Raw genomic sequence first — 19,044 nt, forward strand, 5'->3', positions numbered from 1 at the left:
TGACATGTTTCAGACAAAAAAACTGATAAATATTCGATTCTGTCTGGTCGTAAGATGTCTATAGAAGCAAGGACATGGTAACTTATTTAAATACATAAATAAAAACCATATTGAGCTAATTTATGTTTCGTCCGATAATTAATGTCGCAAAACTCTGCATGATGTTGCTTATCGAGATATTATCATAAGAGCTATACAGGTTTATTGCCCTACGGCAATCGCGAGAGCAGTCCTAAGTTTAGAAAGTCTATTAGATGTCCATGCTATACGGCAGTACAGCAGGGACTAAAATTTTGTTTTCTGAGATGGACAGAATGTAATCTACAAAAAACAAAGAAAAGAGTCTTCAAAATTCTAACCTAACACGACCTTATTGATATGTGGCATTCCCTAAATCCAGAGAATACACCTTTTACTAAGACGAGGCTCATTCTAGGTTGGATAGTCTTATGTCTCAAGTCAATTACTGTAACAATCAGGGATGGGGAGTCGGCGGAAAAATACACGACTCCTGACTCTCATAAAACGATTTGACTTCTCGACTCCTGACTCTCGATCCCTGGTGGCGCCCAATGCAGAGATTGAGTCACCGCAACTCACTGATCACAGTTTTCTGAAATTAAATCTTGATCTCGCTCCAAAAGAAGGCACTAAATGGAAATTTCATATTTCCCTTCACTTTGATGTCAATTTTCTTTCCGAGGTTACCGCATTCATGTTAAATTACTGTATAACTTATACAGTAATTTGAGTGAGTATCGTTATTATCCTTATACAGTATAAGGATAATAACGATATAAAGTGACAGGAAAACACCATAATCAAAATCAAAGAAACTGTCATCCAAATTTGTTTCCAGAGAAGTTCATAAACACAACTAGCCGCTAAAAACTGTAAAAAGAATTAAAACAGTTGTATAAAAAAATAACTACAGCATTCATTTTAATTAGAAAATCGAATGGATGAAGAATCAAATTAATGGAAGATAAAAAATTGAAAACAGATCTTTATCCGAGGCGGAGATGAGCTACTTAAAATGGAAACAATGCACTCCAAACACTTTTACCAACAGGAAAGTAAACACACCCGTGCTAAAGTCATTAACTCTTTTCACGTTGTAGGCAATAAGAAAGTCTTTTTTCATTTCGTGGGTTTAGCGATGTCCATAATGAAATGGCCGTATGGTGAGGGACATATCCGGGACAGACCCGCCCTTAAAAATTCTTGGAAGTTTTCGACCCGTCCGAATTCAGGATTCCCCAGAAGCTAACGTGTTACCGCCGTAGCCATTCAGCTTGTTTAACGCGTGTGTTGAATGTCAACAGATACCAACCACATAAAACGAAATTTTGAGTAAATTTGCCCTCTACATCACGTAGTCCTAAATTATATTAATTTCGCATAAAGTAAGACTCAATTCGAAGTACGGGAAAAAGGATTTCAAGAAAATGTTCTAGTTTTCAAAATGATCTATGGGGAGGAATGTGACTCCGTACCGCGCGAAACGCGTAACCTGTTACTGATAAATAACAGAGACCGATCAGAAAGTAAATATTAATTTTTTACATCGTTCTCATGTCTAAGACACGCTGTTCAAAACGCCATTCATATCAACGCATTATAGGCCTACTCCGATGTTTCCACGGCCAGATAGCCAAGCGGTTAGATGTCAGCCTACTGATCTGAAGCCAAAAAGTAAATCCTGAGAAGATCCTGAAACTTTTTGGGAGTGGTATGTCCCGGATATGTTGGGTCCGTTTCTCGCCATCCGGCATCCCATTGTTAGCCTGAACTAACGCAGATAGGCACGGAAAAAAGTTTTCTTAATGTCCATAGAGTGAAAAGAGTAAAATTAAAAAGACGTTATTGGTTGTCGTCCATCGTGTTGCAGTTTACAGTTTGAATACTGTTTTTATCTGCTAAAACTCTGACCGCGCGGAACGAAACAGCCTGTCGATAGTTTTTCAAATTGCAAAACAAATCTTTTTTCACGTTGGTAACTCTTCAACAAGCGTAGTTTGGACGAGATTTGTATTTTGAAAGAAACATGTTTATTACCAAATTTGCACGCTCAGTTACCATGCCATACAATAACCGGATGGTTTCGTTTTTTTCATAGGCGCGAAACTATTTCCTCGTTTGCCACAAAGAAGTATTACCTCAAAAACACACACAAAATAAATAAATAGAATATATATATATTTTTTCTATTTATTTATTTTGTGTATATATATATATACACACACAGGTTTATTTTTTAGGTTTATTCTTAAATCACTCCAAATTTTCTCATCTCATAAATAAATTATTAGACAGACACCTACAATTAGTTTTATATATACAGTATATATTTATATATATATATATAAATAAACCTAAAGTATTAAACCTAATATGATTTAAGAATAAACCTAAAATCTACTTTTTAAGAAAAAAGAGTAGGTTCTTAAGAACGCGTGGCTTAGAATGTGATTGGCGTTTTTAACCGATAGACCATTCTATGTTCGACGCATAGATTGAAGGAAAAAAGCAAAGATTCACAAGAAACGTTTGAATTCGAACTATACAGAATTAAATAATATGGACCTCGTTAACGCGCCGCGTACGCGCTTTCCTCGGGAGGAAAGTGACAGATGAAAACTATGAGCACAACTAAAGACGTTAGGAACTGGCATCAGCATCGATCTGTATAGATATTAGGACCAATGATGATGAGTAAGAAAAATTTCTCATTGTGGGATATTAAATAGGTTATACAAATAAAGTGTGTACAGCACTTTATTTTTATAACCTTAAAGTTTCTATTTCTAAGTTTTGTAGTATGGTATGAAAAATAATACGTTGGGAGAAGGAACAATTTTTCAGCACAGAAATATTACGAGGGACATATTTCCTCTATCTCTTATATATCGACACCCAGGGGAAATGACTGGTTCGATTAAGTACTTACGATCATGGGCGTCCGCAGAGATGGGCAAACGGAGCAGTTGCCCGTAGAATCGAGTAAAAAAATTCCACTAATTATAGCCTAATCGTAAAAGTGATTGAGATATGTTACCTTATATCCTTATATCCTCGACCATGGGACGCTTTGATATCTTTTGTATTGACGCAATAGTAATGATACTATATTCTATAATCCACTTGTGAAAAACCCCAAAAATTAAATAATTAATTAAAAATTTATTGATGTAATTATTTATCTCCATGCTTTGCTCCTCCTGGAAAATTTTCTTCTGACGCTCATGCTTAAGATCCACAAAATAATAGGGTAAATGAGATTGAGATGGTGAAAAAATTTCTGAAATATGTGATTGTAAAAATAAATTTTATTTAAAAAACTGACTGAACTGGTATTTTCTTATCATACGATAACGAGCGAAATAATAGTGTTTTCCTAAAAACAGATTAATAAAAACAAAATATACTTTTCTGCTAATTCAATCATCTCAGCCTTAGAGGTGTGGATTAGTTGGTGAACAGTATATTGATAAACCCTCTTCACAAAGGACTAGGTTTTTCTTATAAGCCCATCTTGGGACACCTACTAACTAACAATACGCTCTTTCATACTTAACATTCTCAGGCTTTAGTACTCTCACTGTAGAAAAGGGCCTTAAACCTAAAAATAGCTCTCATCAGTCTACTCTGTTATTTTTGACTGATTACAAGTTGGACTCATTATTCAATCTTCTATTCGCATTTTGTACCGGACGCTCGCCCTCTGATGTTTAAAAACAAAACTATTCTATCTGGGTCGTTTGATTCCATCTTGTGTATTATCAACAGTAAAGATGAATAGCAATAGAAAAAGCAAAGTTTCTGTTGCATTTCAAATTGCAATTTCAAAGCTTTACGGAAGTGTAATATAAGTTTTCATCTATTTCCACACGAAAAACAGATGATTATTCAAAAATCGGTCGGTTATATTTATAAGCTTCTCTGAATTCTGAAAGAGTGGATCAGACTGTTAAGAATTGGCAGTTTCCCGATTGTCCAGCAGACTCCAGCTTTATATGAACAAGTTATGCTGTCAATTTTAAGATATTTTCTTAAAGTTTAAAATGCCGGTAATTTTTTGTGGGACACAGGATCGGATTTAAGCATTTCGAAGCCCTAAGCTGAACTCTGCAAGTCCCCTTATCAACCCTTCACAATTTTAGAAGTCGATCATAAAAAGAAAAGAATTAAATCAGACTATGTCTCAGATTCAATACGGATATTGGAAGAAAAAGATCTGAGGTTTCACTAGTCTTCTGTTTTCTAACTGAATTTAATTACATTTTTATACGCATTCCATTAAAAATCTTTGTTTAAATTGGTTTTAACAATTTTTTTTAAAAAAGACCTTATGTTAATTCTTAGAAAAAAGATTAATGAAATACTACACAAAATAAAAAGTAAAGTATATTTTGTTGGTTTGTAAAAAAATGTTTATTACAAAATTTGACTTCAATTTTCTGTTTGTACAAATGTTTGAGGCCCTAAGCAACAACTCACATAGCTTTTTACTTGTAAATCCGGCCCTGGTGGGCAATGCCGTAACTAGGCAGGTGCAACTGGTGCACCCGCACAAGGCCCACTTGGAAGGGGGTCCCAAAATGCATGTATTTGTTTTATTATTTTCCCAAACCTAATTAATTAAGGGGCCTAAATGCAAATTATTGCACAGGGCACAGGAATTGTTAGTTACGGCACTGCTGATGGGACAATGTCAAAGCTGATGTTTTTTAACACAAAGGGCACAAATATGTATAGAACGATCGCGCTCACTTATTTCGATACCACATAATGACGGATCCCACTAGCAATAATTGTTCTCCTTCTATAAAATTTCTCGATAAAAAGCTACAAGCAGCATATATCGTTATATCGGACACTGATATAGGATTATTTGCATTACTAATTACAAGCGACCCAGATAAAGTAGCTATTTTGTAAAAATGCAGCGCCCTCTCCAGTTCAAGAAAAACGCGAATCGTATTATATACAAGAAACTAATGTCGTCCGCTAATCTTAAGATTCTCTAGGCTACAGCAAACATAAGCTTGGGTTAAACGTTCTGCAAGTCAGAAACAGAAACAATCTATTTTTCCATTATTTTTACAGCAATTGCGTGTAAACAGCACACAGCAAGCATGGCTTTCAACTACCACAATACGACGCGCTACTTTTTAGTTTGTAAAGTAATTACACGTGTTCACTATCTAACCCGGTTCACCATCTCACCCTTATTTTTATCCTAATGATTCGGATAAAAAGAAAGGAACATTCGATGAAAGTGTTTTAATTTCTCTAAGAGGAGATGATAAATAAAGTCCCAATTAATGACAAATCGGGTAATTAATTTGTGGCTCTTTGGCATATTAAGCATGAAAAAGTATTGGGACGGCCTCTATTTCCAGTGTGTCTTTATCAGATGATCCACTTTCGCCAATTACCGAGCTTTATAGGTGAACGTACTTAAAATTAACTTCTTCTTACGTCTATTTTTGTTTTGAAATTAGGTTATTTTAACCATTCGATATATTTGTTTATCTAGAATAAACAAATAAATTTATTTTAAATGAATAAATGAAGAAATTTGAGGAATTGACTGTTTTGATAAAAACAAACATTCTCTACGGGAATGCATTTTGTGACGAAAGAAACAATTTTGCAATTTCTATCAGTTTACTTTTAAAACCTTGCCGAAGTTTTTTGTTTTTTCCTTGTCTCCTTTTTACAAATAAAAAAATTTAAATGGCCGTCACGTTAAAGATCAATTGGCTGTCGAGTTCTCCAAAAATTGAATTCTTGTGGCCATCTTCGATATAACATTACAGAATTTCACATTTTAAGTTCTGTTTAGAACAGAACCTGAAATAAAACTTAGTTTTTATAAAATCAAAGTCGTAAAATAAGATAATTGTCAAATTTTTTCTTGACATCTCAAAATGGATCGCCAACTTCAAATTTACGAAGGAATTGTGGCATTAGGTAGTATATCTTAAATCTCGGCCTATCTCAAATTTAAGAACTTTTTGGGCTCAAAACTCGAAATAATAGAAGCTATTCGTTTTCGCTACTGATTTTTCAGTATTAAGAGCTAATAACTCGGTAAGAAGCTCTACTTTGCAGGGATTGCATCAGAACAGGCGCGTGTTAAGTCCAATTCTCACTGCTGGGAGCACGCGTAGAAGTGCATCGAAATATTGACAACTATGCCTCGAAAGTCACTGGCTAAACAGGCTACTTCAAATACACCACCAATCAATAGAACGCACAGTACAATGTTCGAAATGGCCGAGCAGACTTCGTCTCCGCACTTTGAGTAAACTTTGTCCCTGAACAATGGGAGTTCGGTCGTGTGTTCGCGCCCACTCGGACGGGCTGGCAACGCGACGCCTGAATAGGAGCCAGTTTTCCCTACAAAGTCTCTTGGAAGGCATTCTTTCCCCGCGCGCGTATAGCCATTCTATATGTGGCCAGTTCATCGGTCGCCTTAGCGATCAATATTCTCATTTGGAGTACAGTATAAAGCCTATCTGTGCTACACACACTCCATATTAACCGATCAACGTAAAGAAAAAAAGAATGTTCGAAAACAGACATATAAGTTCAGTTCACTAAGTACAAATACTTTCGTTGAGAGTTAAATGTTCCAGCTTCTTTCATTGGTGTGAATGACGGAGATGTTTCAAAGCATGAGATTGACTACATACACTTAAGCTGAAGTATAAACAGAATAAACGTGACGACTCGCACGTATCTATTATAGGCTTAGATTTATAACCTGTGTCTATCGAATACTCCCAATAGTGAAAACCGGGCTTTAAGCATCTATTGTTTAGTGACAATTAGACGCGCGAATTCACCAGTGGCCAAGTGGATAAACCTCTGTACACCGGTAGTTGGTCGTAGATTTGCATCTCGCCAGCGGGATGGCCATGTGGAACTGGTCACGTTGATAACACCAGAAGAGGGGCAGTATCCCTAGAAAAAATTTTTCGGGTCGTGGCCTCCCAGATATGTTGGACTCTGTCCCTCACTACCGTGCCCCCTGCTGCCTCATTGTGAGTCTGACCAAATCCATAATAGGCTTGGTAAAAAAAGAGGCCCTTCTAGTGCCCATAGGGCGAAAAGAGATTTTAAAAAATTAGTACTACCTGATACTTATTTATCTGTTAACCAATGATTCTAGATATAAAATAAATGGCATTGAACTGTTGATTAGGTTATTCACGGATATAAAGGAAGCTAGCATAAAATGAGAAGAGTGAATAGGAGATAAACAATTACGTAAGTTATCATACATTTATTTATTTAGTAGTAAGAAAACAATGGTTAACACAAGCATAAAAGTAAAATAGAGTAAAATAATATTTCTTTTTTCATTAATAAAATTGTAATCAACAATAAAAGCATTTGTAACGTAGGTACAATGAAACCAAAGTAACAGCGAATTCAACCAATTGCGTACCGAATATATTCGAAAAAGAAAAAAGAAAATTTCAAAAAATAAAACTTGAATTTGCTTATACAGTACTTTAATTAAAATATTCTGTTTTATTTCATGTATGTCTCTTTCGGATCGTTAAGAGAAAGCAATCTGTAAGTATTAAAAGAAATAAATATTATTATTATTTAACTCTTTTCGTCCTGTGGACACCTTTTTAGCATGCCCAATAAATAGTGCGTTCGGACAAGTCCACAATGGACTGCCGAGTAGTGAGAGATAGCGCCCGACATACCAGAACAGACAACCCCGAAAAATTCCTGTTGTTTTCCGATTCATTCGAATTGAATTCCGAGACCACCAGATCTTAACCCACAGAACGGCTCGACCATCCGGCTTTTCTAAGTATATATAATATTTTATACAGCAACATATACAGTCATTGTCCCAATACATTAAGTTGGATATATTAAGAATCGTTTACTGACATTCCGACAATTAATGTTATACAGTATTTATAAATTTACGACGACATTTGCTGAGAGAATATTTTTAATAACTAACGTTTTATATTTATAGTTTATACACATACTTCCTGCGCGTTTACAATGATAAATTATCATTATATCAATAACCGTTTATCTCGCATAAAGCATTTTTCCTAGTTTAGTTCTCACATTGATGGGCGAACAAGTTAAAAAAAAAAATTCTATTTTCAACTGCCTCAATTGTAGCATGGCATTTTGTAGTGTTGACGCCAATTTGGAGCCAATCATTCATCAATTCTTTTCTTTTTTATATATATTCCTCGAATGCTGGTATTTCTAGTTGTTGCGAATATATTTGAGTTTGCTAAAAGTTACTTTTTTGTTTTCTTAAAATAACTAGTAAATATGCTTCTCCATATCATTTCTATTGCTATTAACATGATAACTACCACGTGTTTATCGTTGTGCTTTCAATTGAATAAATCCAATCTAGCGATTGGATTTATTCAATTTTTGTCAAAATTATAAATTAATCTGCGTTTGTCCCTCAAGTATTCCCACAGTTCTGTGGGTATATTCTAAAAAGATGAGTGAAGGATTCTTCCTGCTTACAAATTGGACATTATTCATTCTGAGATATTTTCTTTTTCGTTTTTTATACATTTGTTGTAAACAATCACAGTGAAAGCTCCATTATATATTTCAAAGAAGATATTATTATTCATTCTGTTTTTTAACTTTTCAATAGCAGTCTTGATTAGTAATTTGTACAATTGTTTGGGTTTAGTTGAGAACATAATCTCGCCTCCAAGCTAATCTCTTAGCATATTATGGCATTTAATGGATTGGGGATAACTTGTAGCATTTAGGGAGTGCTTCCTAGATTATGATTAAATGTGGAATGTTTTATTTTCCGTAAGGTTAAATAGTGTTGTACTTCTTATTGATTTATACTTTGATACCCTTGTGAAATTGGCTGCTGATGTATGATTATGAATTTGATTCATTACATTCCGCAGTAATAGCTGTATGGTAAGGAGATACTAAAACGGATTAAATATTTTTGTATTATACTACTGTACATACATACCTTTTCTTTTCCATATAGGATTAGGTGTCTTTCGGCTCAACAGAATGAGACTTTTCTAGCTTTTATCTATGACATTATTTCATTGATTCTTTGAATCTTTATCCACTAAAGCTCTTAGTCCACTCTTATTATTCATTTTTGTCTCTTCCTTCTTGTGGATATAGTGAGTATAATTAAAAAGGTTTAAAGTTGAAACCTTTTTAATTATACTATCATGGATTAGGCAAAGTCACAATGAGAGCCGGGCGGTGAGGATTCGGGGTCCGACATATAACTGACAGATAATCTCGAAAAAACTATGGTTGCTCGTCCGGATTCAATTCCGGGTTGCCAAAATGGTAGAACACACCTTAGTCTCCTCTGCCAGTCGACGGAGGAACTTATTTTGCTTGTTTTATTTTTCTTGTTAGTTTTGTGTGTTTTGTGTTAACAGCATACACCTGAAAAAGGCCAATAGCCAGATTTTATTTTTTATAAAATAGACAAATAAATAAAAGTATACATTAACCTGTATTTATTATTATTGTTGTTATTATTTTGATATTTTTGAATAACGCTAATAATAGGTCAATAGACTACGTCTGATCCTCTCAATACCATCACGTAAACAGAAAAATAATATGTATATCCATTTTTAATAAATAAAAACAACAACAAAAAGATTTCGCGTTCTTAAAAAAATTATTAGAGAGGTTGCGGCCGACGTTTCCATCGGGAAAACGTGTACGTCGGACGTTCAGCGCCGCATTCTTGTAAGCCTAGAAGTTTAACAATGACGTTTGGAACGTCAGTGGAAAAATGCTCGACGTTCCAAACGCGTCAAACCTCTAGGCTTACAGGAATGCGGCGCTGAACGTCCGACATACACGTTTTCCCGAAGGAAACGTCGGCCGCAACATCTCTATTCTTACAGAAATCTTCCTTGTGTAAGTACATAAAAATTTAAATTTCGCTTAACACTTGAGTACTTTTATAAATTAATTCGGAAATGTTAGTTATTCAATTTAAAATGTTCTGTAGATTTGATTTAATTTGTTTATTTTTCCTCATTACACGAAAAGCAATCGCTTGACTTAATTCAGCGATCATACGTGACGATCGCATTAATTTCCAGAAACTGTTTTTGAAGTTCGCTTCTATCGAATGCATTTAATTAATTTCTCTTTGTCTTCTGAATTCGAATAAAATTTAGACTTGGCATTTAATCTTATCAAACATATGCTCCTATTCTAATTATTGTCGTCTGAGCCGATTTGTAATTGTTTTAATTTTTCCATTCCATTTTGACGACTTCGTTCTGAAGACTTTCGAATGGCATAGTCTGAATAAAATAAAATAAATTTCGTTTCCCTTATTTAAACTATGTCATTCAAAGGCCATTCATAAGAGATAAACGATCGTGTTTCCATGTGAGCCGTCGGATATTTACTCTTCTGTTGTTTCAACTTTTCATCCTTTTCTGTCCGTGTACACTAAGAGCCCTTTCTAATATCATACCCATATTGCGTTCGGCTACACACGCAATTTGGACGACTGGGTGATGAGGGACAATGTCCGATATATCCGAAAGAACCGTCCATGGAAAATTTCTGGAGTTTTTAGACTGCTCGGATTCTATCACCCAGGCCATTATGCTGACGTTTTAACCCTCTCGGCCACCTAGTCATCGTTGGATATTTACTACTAAAATTTTGGAACCGGCGACTACAGTTCAGCCGTTTCATCATTCTTTCCAAAAATCAAAACATTTTACTGGTGTTATTACTGAAAAAAGTTATGTATGTAAAAGTCATCTGTATACGCGCAGATAATTTTTCTTCGTTATTACAATTGATATAACTCTATACAATTCGATATAACTCTTCTGGATAACAATCTTCTTAAAGGATAAACGAATACAGTAGACTACTCATGAATACATATTATATAGAGAATATTTTAGTATGTGTGAATTTGATTTTGCATTGCAAATGACATTGAAATTGCAAATGACTTATTTTATGATAACAAACCTTCAGAATCACTCTTGTGTATAGACTTCATTACTAAATATAATTCTTATTGTTCATTTACTTCGGTTTAGCGCCACACTCCACTTCGTGCCAATTTCAGAGAAGAATAAACAAGTGCGCTAAACCAAAGCTTTACTTAGCTGAAAGTGAAGAAACTCTGATGTTACTAAGCGCAAATCGACTCCTAATTCGAGGAATCCCTTCTATGCACTATTCTGACCTTGCGTTCAGTCGGAAAAATGCGCTGTGTCAAGTGTCGATAGCGTTAGTTTAATATTCCTCATGTACTTAGAGGATGTATTTAACTAAATGTAAGATAATAACAGTCTCAACAAAAACCATTAAATAAGAAGAAAACTTAAAAATGAAAGTAAAGATCGAAATACAGGAGATAGTCCGTTGCCAGAATTGGAGAAATGATTAACGGAGAACTCGTAAGTGCAGAACAAGCAGATATTGTAAAAAACAAAGAATATGTTATTTATTGCGATGTGAAGAAGATAACAAAACTGACGCAATGGATAAAAATAAGGAACAATGCGGAGGTTGCGACGCTCAAAAACTTCATTACGAAAGGATAGACTTTTAAACTCGTGAGTCGGCTTAGCCAAGAATCTTTGGATGCGCATTTTAATTTGGAGCGAAGTTTCATAGAAATTCATATTATTTAATTCATAAAGAAGTATTATATAGGGAAACAAGTGCTGTTAATTATAAGAATTCACTCGTTTTTTCTCGAGAAACAAAGGCTACAGCGAATCGATCACGGCAAAATAGTGTCTGAGAAATGATGAAGGCGGAGAAAAGTTTTAGAGAGTTTTAAATAATCTTGAGTGCTTTTTAAGACATGAAATTCGTGATGGAAAACTCTCAACAAGATAAATATCAATACGAAATCAATATTAAAACATTATTTTACGTATAACTTTGTACGCAAACTTTCTGTTAAATAAAAGAGACAACTTAACTAGTAAATGTTATAGTGGAGGATTAGTAATCGGATTTTATATTACAATAATCAATTTATAATTAATTTATTAAATTCGGAATAATAATAACAACAACAATACTTTTTTCTGTTTTTAATTCAAACTGTCGAGACATAAAATTTTAATAGGAAGTTTTATAATTGAAGATTTTACCTTTAGCTTGTAATTATTTGTATCGGTACAAGTTGAGTCACCGACCACGAGATGGCGTCCTCCAACGAAGATTTCGATTATACAAGGACTCTAGAAAAAGTGAACGGAAAGATCCTTACCTTTGAAATATTAAACGTTAGCAAATATTTTATTCCTTATTAATTTATGATTAAAAAAAGTAAAATAATCGGAGGCGACGATTGACAAAGATATCATTTATTAAAACTGTACAGATAAGTTTCGGTTTATTCCAGTAGACGGCGTAATGTCGTCGTTTTGTATTTCCGTTTCGGAAGTAGAATGTCGAAGATCGAGAAAGTTAACGAACTGCGGAGAAAGATTGGAGATTTGGCGTCGTTTTTAAACGAAACTTCTCCCCTTTCTAACGCTCACACGGTCGATTTTATAACAAAGGAAAGATGGAAATTACTCGATCCCGATCTTGGAAAAGATCTTCTCGACTTACCGAGGGATCAATTGAACGCGATTTTAGGCAACGATTTCGTCACGTCAGATAGACGGAAGTACGTATTTCTCTCTTTTACTCTCTTAATACAAAACGGTAAACATGATTTCCGTTTTCTTCCAGAAAATATCCACATTTATGTCAGTTCCTAATCCGAACGAGAAACTTCTGTTCCGAACGATTGGGAATCTGCACTGATATAAACCGGATCTTGCCGAAATTTGGCACGTGGCAGGATTCTTTCGAAAGTAACGCAAAAAATGCCAACTGGTGTGTACCCGAGAAGAAGAGGCATGAAGTGCGAAACATGGCCGCTCTCATATCCGCTCTGAATGACATATTTCCGGTCGATCTGGTAGGGAATAAAGTACGTCGCCAATTAATATTAATTATGTAAAATTAATATATGGTTTAATTGGTTAGGTAGTGGACGCTGGAAGTGGCAAGGGATATCTATCCTCCTATGTGGCCCGTTTTCTGGGTCTGGACGCTTTGGGTATCGAAGCGTGCGAAAAGAAGTGTTGTAGCGCCCTCCTTCGTCATGCGAAGATGCTAGAACGGACGGAAGAGACCCAGTCGAATAAAAAGTGGAAGGAGTTCGTGTCAACAACCGAAAATATTGACCGGACCAGCGATCTGGAAAAGATCATCCAACGGACAATAATTAATAAAGACTGTTGTAAAATCTCCGAGGAGACTGGAGAAGGTAAAGATGTGACATTTACTTTGGCTCTGTCCGAGAGACTGGAAGAGGAGAAAAGAAAAAGTGTTTTGCTATGTGGACTTCATACTTGCGGGAATCTATCCGGCGCGTCGATTCGTCAGTTCGTTACCTGTGGGTCGGTTAAAATTCTGTGTCAAGTAGGTTGCTGTTACAATTTGCTCACAGAAGAGTTCTGCCAGGAGGAAAGAGCGGGTATGTTGTTGCCTAAGATGCGAGAGATAACTATTATCTTCTCTAATGTGGCTGTCTTATTTAGAAGGAATAAATTCAGAAACGGGATTTCCCTTATCTTCCTTTCTTAGAGAAGCGAAATTTTCTTTGGGAAGAAATGCTCGGCTCTTAGCCTCTCAATGCCGAGAACGAACCCTTAAAAATATGGTAATTATTTTTTTAAATGTAAATTGTTTATTTCTGTTCTTTGCCTTACTCCGAAAAAGCTGCTTCGACAGATTATTTTATTTCTGGAAGCCGTCTCAGTATGCTAATTGGTGGTCTCTTCGGGGAGAAAAATTGTTCTTTAAACTGTAGTTTTCGAAACATAGCATTTACTTCGGAGTTTTGACAGACTAAGACATTTTTTAAATGAAAATATTTGTTATAAAAAGTAAATAATAATGATACTTTTCAATTTAGGATTTTCATCAACCTCTCTTCTATCGTGCTCTCCTACAAGTGGCACTAACCGACTATTTAGGTACAACTTGTCAGAATGTGGAAATTCGAGTAGGAAGAATGGCCAAAAGCTGTCCGTCTTTTAAAGTCTATGTTTACAAAGCCTTAGGAAAACTAAACCTCCGAGAAATAAATGTAAGAATTTTATTTTTATATAATGACACTTTATTTACTTTCCATGTAATTACAGTAGTATAGGCTATACATAAAAAGTTTTAAAAGTAATATTAATTGATTCTTTTATATTCTCAACTTTTAAATGAAATTTACCTTTTATATTTTATATTCAAAATATTATTTTTTTGATTTAAAAGTGATTACCAGTTTCGAATAATATATAATATATATTTTTAATCATTTGAGTACATTTTAACAATGACATACACAAGGGACTGTGAGATTATATTATTGAAATTTACAAATAAATGCTTCTGGTATTAACTGAAATACAAAAATGTTTTATTAGTTTTATACTCCCTGTGACTTTTCATTCATTGTTTTATGCTTAAATGTATTCGAATTATTTTATATTTTTACAACAAATTTAAAAAGCCTTTTTTTTAATTAACTGAAAATTACGAAGCTTTAACATTTATTTTGAAAATACAACAGAAGCTACGAGTTGTTATAAAATTTTACAATTCAAAGACAATTTAAATTTTTGTGTTAATGCAGGCCTGGCCAACCCAAATTATTCAGTAGGTCGCTTTGAAGTTTAGTGGAGAAGAGGAGGGAGGAAAAGAAATTTTGTCATGATTTATTCTATATATATATAAAATATAATAAAACGAGTAACTAAATATAATTAATAAATAAATTATAATGCACATTACCATACATTCACAAATATTAAAAATTTTTCCCCAAAATACTATTCTAAACGCAATTACGATATCACTATGTATTATTATTTGGTATAAAATTATATGAGACTATTATATGAAATACTAGCTGTTACCCGCGACTTCGCCCGCGAGGATTTTGCAAGCAAACCCCATTTATATTCAGTATTTCAACAACCATAGTAATTGTTATACGTAGTATAACACCTACCGCTGAGAATGATCAGAATTGCCGAGAATCAATCGAACTACTGTATTTTCAATTTGATCAATTTTCTGGAACGTTTACAATAGTTCTATAATCGAACTAATACGCAATAACAAATTCGAATTTAAAACGGTTCGAACATTTTTAAAATCGAAATAGATAAAAATATTTATAACAATGTCTGAAATGTTATTACTTTAATACACCTAAGTACTCGATGAAGACTAAATCCTCTCCCTCTCCCCCGAGGGGAATTTCGAAAAATCCCTTCTAGTGTGCATTCCCATACCCTACTACAGTTTCTCAACGGGGGCGATATCGCCCCAATGTGGGCGATTTTCCACGAGAGGACGATTTGTAACAATTTATATTTTGGGGGCGAAATAGTAAAACATTATATTAAGAATAATTAGATATTTTATTCGTTATATCGAACAATAATTAAACAAATTACATTACAGTATACTAGTCATTAGTCTATTCCAGTGTTTCTTAACCTCTAACGAATCGTCGCCCCCTTCAACGTAGTATCGCCCCTTCAATAAAACCGTTACCTATTATCGCCCCCTTCACTTCAAAATTCCGATGCCGAGGACCAAGACTAACGCCAAATTCGTACTGCATTGAATAGAGTAGTGGCTCGTATAATGTTATTTGTTTAATTATTGAACGATATAACGAATAAAATGTCTAATTATTCTTAATATAATGTTTTACTATATCGCCCAGAAAATTGTTTTTCGCCCCCAAAATATAAATTGTTACTAATCGCCCCCTCAACATGGAAAAACGCCCACATGGGGGCGATATCGCCCCCGTTGAGAAACACTGGTCTATTCAATGCAGTACGAATTTGGCGTTAGCCTTGGCCCTAAGCACGGAATTTTGAAGTGAAGGGGGCGACGATTCGTTAGAGGTTGAGAAACACTGCAGTAAAGTTCAAAACACCACACATACGCCGATTAAAATTCAAAACTATATATATATTGAAAATAAACGTATGTACAGTTACAAAGGTCCACAAAACAAACATTTACAAAACGTTAATCGTAACAAAGTTCAACACATTTATCCACTACAACAGGTCAGTCGAAAAGACACCTTGCAACGAACTAACTCTAAGGTCCTTTATAGTCCAACGAGACGAGACAAGTTTCGGGAACAGCTTAGGCGAACTAAGACCAAACGTGAGTTCACTTTCTGAGTCCATGGCGAACTGAACTTCCCGCAACAACTCAATCCTTTTATAGGATTGAAGCAGAATTGGATTCCACAAATCGGCACTTAGCAGCTCTACCAGACGTCCGCCGATGGTGTGATGTCTCTCAACCAATGAGCGGTCGAGTCTTCAAAAATGGTCTGATCGTCGTTTCTATGGCGACAACCGTCGTCTGTCGAACGATTGGAAAAGCGCGGGAAAACCGTGTGCCAGACGATTTTTATCCCGACAACTGCCCTACTACAATGCAGATAAAAACAAAAAATCGCATCTAAAATAGTACAGTAGAAGCCGTTCTTCCGGTTAAGTTTTAATGCTTAACCTCTTGCCACCCACTGATTAATTAATTTAATGTAATTAAGCATAAAAAATACTTAAAACTGAAAAAAACGAAAGAAATGCGTTAATTTTGAAGAAAAAGCTTCAAAGTTTAACTTCCTTTGTCTCGCCTTTCTGTGAAATTTGACACTGATGAGTCATTGTTTACACAGCTGGATGACCTTGAGAACATCTGGTGTCGGATTTCCCGGGAGGACAAGGGTTTAAAGTAGGGTGAATACTAGCTGACGGTATATTTTTAAATATTTTTAAAAAATTAAAATTTTAATTGCGATTTCTGACCCCCCGATTTAATTAAAGCAGAAACCTTAATTCTAAACATAGGAAAATAAGATCAAGGCATAGGAAAAACATTTAGCTCAAATAACGACCAAGCCTTAATCTCGGCAATAGTAAAATCGCGCTCAGTAGATGTCCACCATCAGCTTTATCAAGTGATAGCTTAATTAATTAATTAATGTTGCCAACATGTAGAACAAGACAAAAAATAAAGTTCGTACTCTTGCCCACATTCCCTTAATAATGCCACTCATTTACTGAAATTTCAAAGCGTTTTCATTAAATTTATGACTATAGAAGAGGATTGACATTGTCGAAAGACGGGTCGATTATTTCTCAACGTAAAATTTCTATAAGTTAGAACCGGTAGAGATTTAATAAACTTTGAAATTTCTCCGAGTTAGATTTTACATTTTGTTTTATTTTTTGTTTTTGTTTTGGTAATACAATGACTCCGACGATGATATTATTTTACGACCTCCGTGATGTGTCTATGTATTCTCGACTTACGATTTGTCTACGAACTTTAAATACACGCATTCAGTAAATAAAAACTATGATTTTAATACAATAAAACTTACACTTTTAGTATAATGAAACTGTGTAAATCTGTAATCTTGACGTGTTATTCTCTCAGTTCCAAAGTTAATTAAATTAATCAATAGGAAAAATTAAACGTTTAAGCCAACTTTCGAACAAAAAAAGAGCAAATTTTGAATAATTCTGTAGTTGGTAAATACCATATATTGTATAAGATATGTAAAATAACGTGAAAAAATCTAATCTAACTGAATTGTTATAAAGGAAAATATGTATATTTTAGCTTTATCTTACTCGAATAAATATATCATCTTATCTGTTAGGTTTGAAATATATTCTTCACTTTTTTCGTACGAAGTACAGTAGTATTTTCACAGCCTCCAGATTTTTGAAAATATGAAATAAAAGTTTGAATATCTATTACTAAGTTTAGCAATCATCTTTCCATTTTTTCCCTCTTGAGTTTTCAACTTTCCAAAATTTCATAACAGTAATTTAAAACAAATTTTTTTGTAAATTTTATTATAAATTGAAGTTAATCATAATAAAATTCTTTAGTTTATTTGAAAATAAAAACTGGCTGAATTTTTTATGGAAGGCATTTTACAATGACGTTTGAAATTATTGTTCGGATCAGAAATTGGTTAATTAGAAGTATTTTAACTTTATTCGTTTTAATGAATGCGATACATACTAAATAATTGTAGATAATATTAAATATGTATATCAACTCATAAATTATATTATTTATGATATATTAAATTTAATTTTAATGTTCTTTTATCTTTATTGATACGGTTTACTCTTTTCCAGATCGATGATGATGATGTAGAAAATTATTTACGGGTTTATTCGGACGAAGAGAAGAAATTGAAAGCCTTTCAACTTTTAAGAATAATTTTGGCTTCTTGCATAGAAACGTTAATCTTATTAGACCGGTTACTTTATTTATGGGAACAGGTTTGTATTTTTTTACTTTCTGACTTTCTAATAAGTTTTTTAAAAAAGGTTTACATTTTTAAAACGATGTAATTATATAAAATTAAATCTTATACTGTTATACTGTATAAACAATATATTGATGATCATGAATTCCAATGTGCCTCATCTGTTTTTTTTGTTTTTGTTATTTTACTTTTTAACTATTTCCGCCCTTGTGGGCACTAAGAGAGTTTTTTCAGACCCACAATGGGGCATCTGAACATATCTGGGACAGATCATGAAAAAATTTCTGAGGTTGCCATTCGGATTCAATCTGGAGTCTCTCCGCTCATATTCGTATCAATAGACCGACTCCTTAATTTCCTTGATCGATTTCTTTCTTTATTAGGTTGTTACTTATACAGTATTATGATTAGTTGAAATCTATGTTAAACTAAATTTTTGGATTCTGGAAAAAAGAGTTTTTATGAATCTTTAGAATAGGGATCGGAAATTATGGTACTGTATTCACATTTCAATCTTATTTTGAAGAAGCGGGCTGCAAATATAATTTATAAAATAATATCGGGACAGGAGGATAGAATTTTTCTAATAAAAGGAAGTATGGGAGTTTTTCCTAGAGAGAAATTTTTAAAGATTTTTG

General features: G+C 34.0%; 1 protein-coding gene across 1 annotated transcript in view; it reads left to right on the plus strand.

Moving 5' to 3' along the window:
• Positions 1 to 12,143: 12,143 nt before the first annotated feature.
• Positions 12,144 to 19,044, plus strand: part of LOC111639958 (methyltransferase-like protein 25) — a 32,359-nt gene continuing 25,458 nt past the window's right edge. Inside the window, exons 1-6 of the mRNA XM_023385940.1 lie at positions 12,144 to 12,694; positions 12,760 to 12,991; positions 13,060 to 13,552; positions 13,617 to 13,738; positions 13,994 to 14,167; positions 18,273 to 18,419. Of these exons, the coding sequence (XP_023241708.1) occupies positions 12,471 to 12,694; positions 12,760 to 12,991; positions 13,060 to 13,552; positions 13,617 to 13,738; positions 13,994 to 14,167; positions 18,273 to 18,419 (1,392 nt within the window). The 5' untranslated portion in view covers positions 12,144 to 12,470. The remainder of the gene's footprint in view (positions 12,695 to 12,759; positions 12,992 to 13,059; positions 13,553 to 13,616; positions 13,739 to 13,993; positions 14,168 to 18,272; positions 18,420 to 19,044) is intronic.

The sequence above is a fragment of the Centruroides sculpturatus genome, unplaced genomic scaffold (genome assembly GCF_000671375.1).
Source record: "Centruroides sculpturatus isolate CEXI.00-Female unplaced genomic scaffold, Cexi_2.0 scaffold1172, whole genome shotgun sequence".
Taxonomy (NCBI): domain Eukaryota; kingdom Metazoa; phylum Arthropoda; class Arachnida; order Scorpiones; family Buthidae; genus Centruroides; species Centruroides sculpturatus.